Source organism: Calidris pugnax, unplaced genomic scaffold (assembly GCF_001431845.1).
Source record: "Calidris pugnax isolate Ruff unplaced genomic scaffold, ASM143184v1 scaffold150, whole genome shotgun sequence".
Classification (NCBI taxonomy): Eukaryota; Metazoa; Chordata; class Aves; order Charadriiformes; family Scolopacidae; genus Calidris; species Calidris pugnax.
Window position 1 is genome coordinate 901789 of NW_015091300.1, and position 12057 is coordinate 913845.

The 12057-nt window shown below is 46.9% G+C and overlaps 1 protein-coding gene across 1 annotated transcript in view; it reads right to left on the reverse strand.

Moving 5' to 3' along the window:
• Positions 1–364: 364 nt before the first annotated feature.
• Positions 365–12057, reverse strand: part of LOC106899105 (tetraspanin-3-like) — a 12464-nt gene continuing 771 nt past the window's right edge. Inside the window, exons 2-7 of the mRNA XM_014960779.1 lie at positions 6686–6877; positions 5783–5857; positions 5103–5198; positions 4474–4626; positions 3428–3511; positions 365–2004 (exon numbers count right to left, since the gene is read on the reverse strand). Of these exons, the coding sequence (XP_014816265.1) occupies positions 1918–2004; positions 3428–3511; positions 4474–4626; positions 5103–5198; positions 5783–5857; positions 6686–6877 (687 nt within the window). The 3' untranslated portion in view covers positions 365–1917. The remainder of the gene's footprint in view (positions 2005–3427; positions 3512–4473; positions 4627–5102; positions 5199–5782; positions 5858–6685; positions 6878–12057) is intronic.

Genomic DNA, 12057 nt, shown 5'->3' on the forward strand with positions numbered 1-12057 from the left:
CCCCCCCCCCAGCCCTCCATTTTACCTCACGTCCTGCCCCAACGCCCGCCTTTTCCTCTCTCTCTCGACCGCCCCGCTCTCACCGCTGTTACGGAGGCCGCGGACCGGCTCCTCTCGGGGCCGTGAGGAGGAGCAAGGGGTCCCCGGAGAAGGAGGAGGAGAAGGGGGATCCCCGGGGAAGATGCCGGCCGTTCAAACCCGCCGCCCTTTGGCCCGCGCATGCGCGGGAGGCGGCGCGGAGGCGGCGGGCGGAGAAGGCGGGAAGCGCTGAGGGGACGGGGCCCGGCCCCCTCAGGAACCAGGCTTCCCCTGAGAAGGGAAAAAAAACCCCACCAAACCAAAACAACCTCACAGCTTTCGTTAATTGGTTACATAAATTAAGTTTATTGCGGCGCTCGACAGAAGACAAAGCCCTCGGTTAAAAGTAAGTCGCTTTTCAACATACACGTAGTCACGCTGGTCTGTCTCCTATAGAACATCATCGCCCGTTGCTTGCTTTTCTCTGGGGGCAAAAGGAAAAAAAACCACAAAACACCGAAAAATAACCCTAAACTCCTTTTTTTTTTTTTCTAATTAGCTACAGATCTAAAGGTCTATTGCTAAGGATGGGACTGCTTATCTCTCTCCAAATTAAAAATAAGCAAAAACTCCGTTGCTTTACCCCAATTCCCTAACCGAGAATAGCTCACGGTTCCCTCCCCACCTCTAAAAACAACCAAAAAAACCAAACCAAAACCCTTAAAGAACTGAAAAACAGATTAACATAGAAATGCATTAAAGAAGGAGCATTTCTAAAGCAATTTAAAAGCAATTTAAGAAGGGCCTGCATTCAGCAGACCATTAAGGAGAAAGGAAAATGAGCAAAGGAGGAGTCATGTGATGCCACCAGACAACGTGGTTGGTTTTATCCATGGGTGGTTTTATCATTTCTTAGGGGTGACAAGAGCCTCAAGTGGGGCAGGGAGGGTGGCAGGAACCCCTCCATCGTCCCCATCTACACAACCCCACCGAGCCAAGGCTTCCTGCCCCGCCATCTTCCCACCTGCCTTTGTCCCAGTAACTCCTGAGAACCCCACATCAAACAGACATAGTCTTGTCTTTTAGACAAACCATAAAAGCATCAGTAAAAGGAGAGGAAAAAAAAACCTGCCAAAAGCGCTGCTTCATAAGCAATTTTTAATGTCAAATAACAATAATTAAAAAAAAAAAAAGGACAAAAAACCCAAGCCAAAGAGAGCCATCCTGAGCGCAAAAGCTCAAAACACACGTCCCCTCCTAACCTGGGATTGTTCACATCCGCTAGCTGCTTCAAAAAACAACCCAAATGTCCGTTCTAGACCTTAAACACGAGGTTGTCTTGCAGTAACAACCTCTGAATTACAACGTAAGACCATAAGGAGGAGAAAAAATCCCATAGAAACACCATCAGATATAAAGATAACGTACTCTAACTCCCCATGCTTACAAAGACTATTTGAACCTGGCACTCAAATGTTCCTTTTTGCTGTTTAACCACAATGTGGGAATCATCTGATGTTTGTGCAGACAGCTGAAACCCCTCCTGCGGTCTCAATCGGTGCACTGATTAAAAATAACGTTTCTCTTGCATGTTTTAAGGGTAGAGGAAAGAACTCCAGAAGAAAGATTCTTTCTGGAGCACCACCTGGTGGTATCTGAAGTCACAAACCCAAATCTACAATAACCTCACAGAAAGCTGTGGTAGGGCACTGAATATTGACATTTCCATTTCACGTCACCCGCAAGAAACTTTTCCCAAGTCAATACACAAGGTTCTTTTTGTTTCATGTACATAAAACAAAGTATTTAGCAAGAAGGCCATAAACTGTCCGTTAGCATTCATCTTTACGGGTCTATTTTATCATCAGGAAGCCAAAGAGAAGTGATCTTTGCGTTTTATTAAGCGAACACCCCTGAGTAAAGAGGCTGATATCCGCTGTCTTCTCTCTTGCAAGTAAGCACACAGACACTGAGCATGCCGAAAAACTGAAAAAGAAAGAGAACAAGAGAATTAGTTCTGCTGTATTTTGTTGTTTCAGTCATCGGGCTCAACACCTATATGTTAATTAGGCTTCTTCATCACAGCAAGGACATTGATTTCATATTAAAAAGCACTTAGAAAATACATCCATAGAACATGATTTTTTTTTTTTTTTGGCATATCAATTTCCAAGAATAGTTCCAGCTCAGCTTTTTTCCTCCCTGGTTTCTCCCATTCATTTACACATCCACATTAATTCCTAGTTCTCTTCCTGTGGGAAAAAATTTCAGTGGAAGCATGGGATTACTCTGGACTTAAAATGAGCTCTGTAAAATATTTAAGTATGTAAAGCGTGCAAATAAGGACAGTGCAGAATATGCTGAGGTCCTCTTTAGAGATGATCAGAGGAGAGATTGCAGTGGGAGGGTTCATCACAAATAGTAGTAATGGGAGTGTAGAACTTAGCACTTTTATAGAGGGAAAGGACATGATGGAAACGCCGTCACTGAGCAATTTAAGCCCATGAGATCAAAAGCTGGGGCCAAAATTAAGAAAAGGCAAATTTAAGTAAGTCAAAACTAAGCCAAGGACCAGATCTGAGATGATATTTGGACAGACTTTGGCTCCTGCGTTGAGTTCAGGAGTGGGGTATTAAAGCACAAGTGTTCGGCGACGGCTCAGCTTACAGCCCCTCGTTTTAGAGAGCAGATTGTCAAAGAAAAACCACTTTGCTGTTATTAAATGGTTCAAATCTCTGCCCGCAAGGAACAGGTTACTAATCTTGGAGAACAGGTACAGGGGACAATGGCAAACCACCAGGCTAAAATCTATGGGTCAAATCTTCACGTCGTTGCCTGGGCATTTCTTCGACGTGCCAACTGCGAGGAGTTTTACTTCAGGGCTTTTCAAATCTAGCTTTCACCCACGAGATGATCTGGTTTCACATTTTGTTTCATTCCACCTTATAAGTCTATAAATAGCCCTTCTGGTTTCATTCCTCCTCATGCTTCTAGTCCATTTTGATTCCAGGTCTCTAAGCACAGGACTATTCATTCAGATTACATCTAAAAACAAATTTTGATGAGCTACTTTTTAAAGTTCCAGTTAAATACAAAAAAGCTGGTTGTTTTAATAAAGAATTCTAGATCTAGGGCTTTTTAATCACATCCAGCTTTTTGTATTTCCTACCAAATGACAAGATGGATTCTCTGTTGACTTGCCGTCCCAAATCCCCTGCTGGAATTTTGGATCCCTTCTTTTATCATCATACAGACGAAATGCAGAAATTTGAAAGAAAAAAGTGAGGAACAGAGGACTGGGTCCACTTCAGAGCCAGCAAAAGGCTGTAGGACATGGCAGAAGAAAAAGCCCTGGGATCAAAGGGCAAACGGCATTATTTTCCGTGAGGGAAGAGATAGAAATATTTACCTTTACAATGGCAAAGCCCAGGATTACGAGCATGGCGTAGCTGATAACGCTCTGCAGCCCAGCCTCCAGTTCCCCTGCACAGCCCTGCCATGAAAGAGATGGGTGAAAACAAGTCAAAAGACGTTAAATTCAGCTGGATTTTTTTAATTATTATTATTATTTTTCTCCCCAGCCCTTCAAAGGAAGCAAGACCTCCTAAGGCCTGTCTAACCAGCAACTGCAGACCCAGGGCCTTCCATTCTTGTCTTCTGGACCCGATGGCTTGTTGTTCTCCTCTTGCTTAAGGAGAGGCATCACCAAACTGCAGTTCACTGCCATTTGCTGCTTCTCAGTCTCCTCTAGCTCAGGTCACTTGTGCAAAAACTCAGAGCCAGGGAGACCAGCAATGGTATCTCTAGAAGTCAACTTATGGGCTTGAGCCTGGACTGAAGGACATGGTATGTAATTTTCCAGATTCATCACAGAATCACAGAATCTTCTAGGTTGGAAGGGACCTTAAAGATCATCTTGTCCAACCGTCAACCTGACTGACAAAAATAGACACCCCCACAACAAACAAGGAGCATCATCACTAAACCAGACCTCCCAGCACTTCATCAACCCGTCTTTTGAACACCTCCAGGGATGGGGCCTCAACCACCTCCCTGGGCAGCCCATTCCAATGCCTGATAACCCTTTCAGTGAAAAAATTTTTCCTAATATCCATATTCATGGTCAATTTGAGAAGAGTCTCTTCCCCTACCCCAGATCTGTTTGATGGGAACTACGTGCTCTGGCCTTGTCACCTCGCTTCTGTAGCAACGTGAAATGGAGGAGTTACCAGCAGACAGACAAGACCAAACATCCAGACTGGTGTCCCTCCATCATCTAAGAGTTTTTATAGAATTATATGAGGAGGAAGTTAGCTAGAGGAAAACCACGGGGAGAAAAAGGCTCGGGGGGACAAACTGCTGAGAAGAATTGGGTGAAGTTATCCCTTCTTCATTCTGGCTGGCTGGGAATGTTCACTCACAGCCCAGATGTGGAACCGTGTCCTTCATCCTCACCCGTGTGTAGAGATCCTGTGGCTGATCCAGGCTCCCCGTGCAGTTCTTCACATCTTGCCTGCAGCAGCTCAGAGGGACGCTGTTGTTCCTGGTGGAATTAAACCACGCCGTGGTCGTCCAGTCGCTGTAGTTCTTTACCCCGCAACAATGAAGCTGCCAAACAACAGGACAGTCAGAGAGCCTTCTCTCATCTTTCTGCCACGTGGTACAGGATTCTCAGCAGCACTTAGTCGTGTGTACTCATTTGGTCTGATCCAAAATCCCCTCCCATCAACAAGTTTATTAATTTACAGGAACTTCACACCAGAAGCCTGAAAAGGCCAGCTCAGCTGCCTTGGAGAATCATCAAATGAGTTTGGGTTGGAAGGGACCTTTAAAGTTCATCTAGTCCAACCTTCTGCCACAGGCAGGGACGTCTTCTACTAGATCAGGTTGCTCAGACCCTCGTTCAACCTGATCTTGAATGTTTCCAGGGATGGGGCATCCACCACCCCTCTGGGCAACCTGCAGAATCGGATGCTAAACACCACACTGACCCTCTTCCCCTCCCTTCCCAGCCCAAATTCCACGTTTAGGACCCAATTCTTCTTTTCTAAATAATTCTCAGCGCAATTTAAATGTTTTCTTACCTGTTCCTGCAAGTAATTCACAACATCAGACTCTGAATTTTCCCCGTTGTACTTCTCAAAGACTGAGCGCATTGTGCCTTGTACGTCAGTTTTCACCTATTTAGAGAGAGGAAAAAAAACCAAAACCATAGTGTTTTAAGACGAGAGCTAAGAACTTTATCTAAGGAAAACTGCAAAAGATCTGTATCTAAGGGGAAAAAACTAAGGGGAAAAGGGGAAACTAAGGGGGAAAAAGTAATAAATAAAAATGAAGCGATGTTTTAGATAAAATGCAAGTAGCACTTAACCAGAATTACATTCCTGGATAGAAGCTTGCTTCTCCCTCCTTTATGAGCATCAGCAACTGTTAATTCCAAATTAAGAGTCTGTTGTGATGCCTGCCAGGTACTTTATGTATTCACCACATTCCCAACAAAGACTGATCCACATTCCGGATGGTGACATTCCCCATTCCCACTTGCCCTGCAGACTGCAGGATAAAGGATGAAGTGCTAGAAAACCTGATATACCAGAATGTTCTAACAATGCAAGATCTATTCTTTATTTTCAGGCTAGCACAGAGATGCTAATTCTTTGCTTACCTTTTCCCTGTAAACAAATCCCAGGACGAAAGCGGATACCTCTAACAAGATCTATTCTTTATTTTCAGGCTAGCACAGAGATGCTAATTCTTTGCTTACCTTTTCCCTGTAAACAAATCCCAGGACGAAAGCGGATACTTCTGCAATAAAGATAACCAGGATAATGGCCAAGAACTGAAATGAAGAGAGAGAGAAAGACTTTAAAGAAGAATTCCACAACATTTGGATTCAATTGCACATTACCCATCCCATTGATTTATCATGGTAAGTTAACCTTATCTGTTTTTGCCTCTCCAATCAAAATAGTTTCCAGAAAATAATTTAGAATAGGAGATTACTATGTGTGGCTGGGACTACGTGGCCCCACAGGATCTGTGCCCAGTGTAGGCAGCCTCCATGATGTCATCAGTGTGAAAAGAGCCTAGGAAACACTTCACAAGGTGGCCATCAAACAGGAGACTGCATGGATATTGTGGTAGGTACGTTGGGCGCTGCTTATTGAGCTCACATCGCCTTCAAAACATCAGCTGGGGGCCCAGGTTACTCAGCTTGAATCTTTTTAGCCTTTTAAAAATAATTCCAGAAGTCGAGGCATACTTTAGGATTCAAAGAACTAAAGTCAGCAGAAAAATACTGTTTGGGTTTTGGTTTGTTTTTTCTTGTTTTGGAAATTCACATCTCCTCCTGTTCCCTCACCCTCACACTTCATCTCAGAACTTGCTACTCTCCATGCTTATCTCCAGCAAGGTAGCTGAGGTAGAGCCATCAAACTGTCCACAGCTGTGGGTATTTGTCTGTACAAGGCCGTGCAACAAATAATTTAGCTTCCCAGAATCCCAGAATGCTATGAGGTTGGAAGGGACCTCTGGAGATCATCTAGTCCAACCCCCTCCCAAAGCAGGTCCACCCAGAGCAGGTTGCCCAGGAATGTGTCCAGGCAGGGACTGAATTTCCACCCAACTGGATGAAGAAGAGGACACCCAAACAACGTGCTCCACTCACCAGCCCTAGGCCAACTCGAGACTCCCCAAAGGTGGCACAGCAGCCGATCAACCCGATGATGAACATCACCGCAGCCACGCAAAGAATGATAACGGCCGGCAGCAGAGCATACTTGTCCTGCAGAAAGTTGTCGTAGCTCTTGTAGGTGTTGATGACGTATCCCCCAACATAGCTGAGACCTGCTGCTGCCGCCTGAAAGGCAATGAAGAAAGTGAGCATCTGCCCAGGGAAGTAACCGTGGATCTTTTTGTAATGGCCTAATTAAAATTTTAACTTCAGAAGTAACGAGTACAGTAGGCAAAGATCTAGAAAAAAACAAAAATAAAAGCATGGATCTGAAATCAGCTACTCATCCAAACTTTAACGAAGAGAAGAGAGAATTCACTTCCTGTGAATCACTCCTCGACTAACGAAGGACCACGTTAGCTGAGCTGGGACACGAGAGTCTATCATAGAATGGTTAAGAGTTGGAAGGGACCTTAAATATTATCGGTTGCCCCGAGAAGCTGTGGTTGCCCCATCCCTGGAGGGGTTCAAGGCCAGGTTGGAGGGGGCTTGGAGCAACCTGGTCTGGTGGGAGGTGTCCCTGTGCAAGGGAGGGGGTTGGAACTGGATGGTCTTTAAGGTCCCTTCCAACTCTAAGCATTCCATGATTCTTCGATCGTGTTCCAACCCCCCTACCTGGCATCAACCAACTCCAAAAACTCATCCTTTCCACGTTCACCGAAAACATGAACCACCAAGGCACAAATGTTCTCCATCTCAGCAAAACACAGTCCCTCCTTCTCCTGGAGGAAACAGAATTCCACGACCCCTAAAATAAATTCTCCTCCAAAAGGATGTTTTGCCCACTGAGGCCAACCTACAGCGCACCAGTGACGGCCGCCCAACTGGTAGCCCTGGAGACAGAAGGCTTTTATCCTCAGAACTGGGTACAGCCCTGGAAATAGCACCGACAGACTCAGCAATGCCCTGCTGGTGGCATAAACAAATGCTCTCTGGAGTTACAACAGCTCCATCCACCCTCTAGAATCCTCCAGCCCAAGACTACGCCCATAAAAACGAAGCGCCGTCCATACTCACGTTCTGGAAACTCGAGGGGAAAAAAAATTAATAAATAAATCAGCCTGTTTGTTTTCAATAGGCTACAGCTGGATTTCATCACGCTGCACACGAGCAGTTCATTATTTCCCCCAGTACTGTATGTTTTTAATTAAATCCAACACTCCTCACGCTGCAGCTCCTTTACGTTGTTTGCCTCCTTCCCCTCCAGCCAGATCTGGTGCCTGCCCTTCAATTACCTCCAAGTGCAGGGGACATCCTTCATTTCAGACAACTCTCATCCTACACAGCTCTTGCATTCCTGGATGCTGCCTGTACCTCAAAATTAAGGGATCTGATGCATCAAGTGACGAAACCAGGATCAAACTAAACCTTAGAGACCTTTAGCACATGTCACGCAAGGTCCTGCTGGGTTGGGGCTCAGAGACAGAAGGTCTTCTTAAAAGTGACACATGAAATGGAACACAATCACCAATTCTCAAGAGCTTTTTTCCTTCTCCACATACATTGGGTTTTCAGGTGGTGCTAATGATTAAAGGAGTTCCTACAACTAACTTTTCCTCTCCTTGAGGGAAATCTTTTTCCCATTTCCCTGTCTGCAGGCGTACAGCGACCAGGTCTTCTTCCTCCCACCCCATTTTAGGGATGGAGGGAAAGGATGAGACAACTGGAGCTCCAAGGGCACCGATGCCTCTCCACTTCACCACCGTGAGCGACTTCCCCTCTTCCTCCTCCGACGCTAAGATCTTGTACTGAAAGTGGGACAGGAAAAAGCCCCTGGAACATCAGTAACACTAAAGGTGAGGCTGGGGAGGCTGCACCTCCATCCTGCCTTGCTTTCCATTGCACAAAAAGAGCAAGGCCTATGACTCAAAAAGGACACCCCATATTTATGGCCTGGGGAGCTGGATGCACGTGCGACTGTCCACCTATTCTCTGTTCCAGAACAGCATCATATGGGCAAGGGTGGACACCGAGAAGGAAGTAAAAGCTCCTGGGCTAACTATCCATCATCATGGAGAAGACATGATGATGGGATTTGCCCACTATATCCTTTATTTCTAATATTTTCCAGGACTATCGAGCACCACGACTGGCCACGTTGGCCCCAAACCCCTGCACATGGATTTAAACTGAGAGCTCGCATCTGGGCATGGGCACTAACGAGGATGTTTTTGCAGAGGCCATCACAGAATCCCAGAATGATATAGGGGTTGGAAGGGACCTCTGGAGATCATCTCCTCCAACCCCCTGCCAAAGCAGGGCCACCCACAGCAGGTCCCACAGGAACGTGTCCAGGTGGGGTTGAATGTCTCCAGAGAAGGAGACTCCACCACCTCTCTGGGCAGCCTCTGCCAGGGCTCTGCCACCCTCAAAGTGAAGAAGTTCCTCCTCATGTTGAGATGGAACTTCTTATGGTCAAGTTTGTGCCCATTCCCTCTTGTCCTGTCCCTGGGCACCACTGAAAAAAGCCTGGCCCCATCCTCCTGACACCCACCCTTTAAATATTTATAGGCCTTGATCAGATCCCCCCTCAGTCTTCTCCAGAGTAAAGAGACCCAAGTCCCATCAGAATTTGAACCAGCTCAGCATCCAGGTTGGGATGTCCCATAGAGACCCAAGTCCCATCAGAATTTGGACCAGCTCAGCATCCAGGTTGGGATGTCCCACCACAGTTGTCATCAACCGCTGAGGGCCCACAGCCCCAGGAGAAAACCAGAAGGACCTTGAGACCCCTCAGAAAGGTTTGTGACGGGGGAAGGTGGTCCCTGGGGAAACGGAGCAGGGGTAACATCACCGCAGAGACTGAGCAGCACAAGCCATAGGGTTTTTTTTGGCAAGTAAATGAGTCACCAGCATTCGGCAGCAACGTCACCTCAAAGCATGCACAACCAAAGAGCCTTGTGACTTGGTTAATGTTGCAAAGTTCATGTGCAAAGTGCCAAGTTAATCATTTGTCACCTTCAGAGGACGTAAATTTAATGAGCACACAAGACTAAACAATTAGTGTGATAGATGCCTATTCCAGTGCCCCACGTGCAAGTCACTTGAGCCTCTTTACAGTCCTCCTCACCCATCTCCCGTTGCTTTCCAACAGTTTCCATCATCCTTCCGTAAGTGACGTAGACAACAGACACATCCCTCATTATCTCCTCTCTGCACCCCGTTTTCTACCTATTTTCAGCACGTTCAATGCTCAACACAAAGGAAACATGCACAGGAAATGGTAAAAACAGACCATCTTTGGGCAACAAAAAAAAAAACACCCATGTTGCTATTAAAGGGCCACCACAAATTCTAAACCACATCGTGAAGCCGATTCACAGAAGCCCTGTAAAGCCAAGGACTAGCAAAGCTCCTCGACAACAAGCCAACATCAGTGGTGTCTGGTGCTGAGTTTGAGGAGATTCTTGCCCAAACTTTAGGGCCACCACAAATTCTAAACCACATCGTGAAGCCGATTCACAGAAGCCCTGTAAAGCCAAGGACTAGCAAAGCTCCTCGACAACAAGCCAACATCAGTGGTGTCTGGTGCTGAGTTTGAGGAGATTCTTGCCCAAACTTTATCAAAACAATTACAGACTGGCACGATCACAGCAGGTTTTAGGGCAAAGGCAGCAAGTGGTCTGTTAGAATTTCTGAACTTCTGCTTCCAAGCAGAAAAAAAAGGAAGCGTAATAAGGTAAAAATAAAAGACTTTGGGTAAAGATCTAGCTTAAAGGAAGTTCACATTTTTCCCCACAAACCGAGGAACAGTCGTGGCTTCACCCCTGGTTTTTAATTCAAAGTGAAGACTTTGAAGGCTGAAGATCAGGCGCGCTCAGGGAGCAGAAGGCATTTCAGGTAACGATCTGTTCCCTGTTTTATTTCTGTATCGAATCCCAGAGGTAAACTTTGAAAGTGGAGAAGAAATGTATTTCTGCACATAAATCTCTGAGCTTTTACAGAATGATACAGGGTTGGAAGGAACTTCTGGAGATCATCTACACCAACCCCAGCCAAAGCAGGGCCACCCAGAGCAGGTTGCACAGGAACGTGTCCAGGTGGGGTTGGAATGTCTCCAGAGATGGAGACTCCACCACCTCTCTGGGCAGCCTCTGCCAGGGCTCTGCCACCCTCAGTGAAGAAGTTCCTCCTCATGTTGAGGTGGAACTTCTTATGTTCAAGTTTGTGCCCTTGTCCTGTCCCTGGGCACCACTGAAAAAAGCCTGGCCCCATCCTCCTGACTATTCTGGGCTCCCTGGTTCCAGAAGCAGAGGGAACTGCTGGAGAGGGGACAGCAAAGGGCTACAAAGATGATGAGGGGCCTGGAGCATCTCTCTACTGAGGAAAGGCTGAGGGACTTCTTGGGGCTTTTGAGTCCGGAGAAGAGAAGATGAGGGGGGATCTGATCAAGGCCTAGAAATACTTGAAGGGTGGGTGTCAGGATGATGGGGCCAGACTTTTTTCAGTGGTGCCCAGGGACAGGAGAAAAGGGAATGGGCACAAACTTGACCATAAGAAGTTCCACCTCAACACGAGGAGGAACTTCTTTCCTTTGAGGGTGTCAGAGCCCTGGCAGAGGCTGCCCAGAGAGGTGGTGGAGTCTCCTTCTCTGGAGACATTCCAACCCCACCTGGCTCCTGTGCAACCTGCTCTGGGTGGCCCTGATTTGGCAGGGGGTTGGAGGAGATGATCTCCAGAGGTCCCTTCCAACCCCATAGCATTCTGGGATTCTGTGAATTCAGGGCAGAACAGGATCACGCGACGCGTGGAGAGGCTTGGCCCCATGCAGCTGGCACAAACCCCAGGGCAGGCAGCCAAGGAGTGACGCAAGACAGATATGGGACAACCAGTTCATCCGGTTGGTGGGGCGGCATCTGCCAGCCAGGGCAAGCAGAACATCCTAACCTTCCCCCTTTCCTCCCCAGACGCCCCCGGCCTGACTCACTTGGGGCTCCAGGAAACTGCTATTTCTTTACAACGTTGATGACACTCACAAGACGAGCTGAAGAGATGAGGTAAAGGGGAAATTTTGCAAGGAAGTCCCTTTTCACAGCTGAGCGACCAAACTGTGCCCACCTCATCTCGCGTCAAGCAAGAATTACTTAGAATCATAGAATTCATAGAATCATAGAACTGCCCAGGCCAGAAGGGACCTCCAAAGGTCATCTAGTCTGACCCCCCACAGTCAGCAGGGACACCCCCAACTAGACCAAGTTGCCCAGGGCCTCGTCCAGCCTCACCTTGAATATCTCCAGGGATGGGGCCTCAACCACCTCCCTGGGCAACCTGTTCCAGTGCTCCACCACCCTCACAGTGAAGAACCC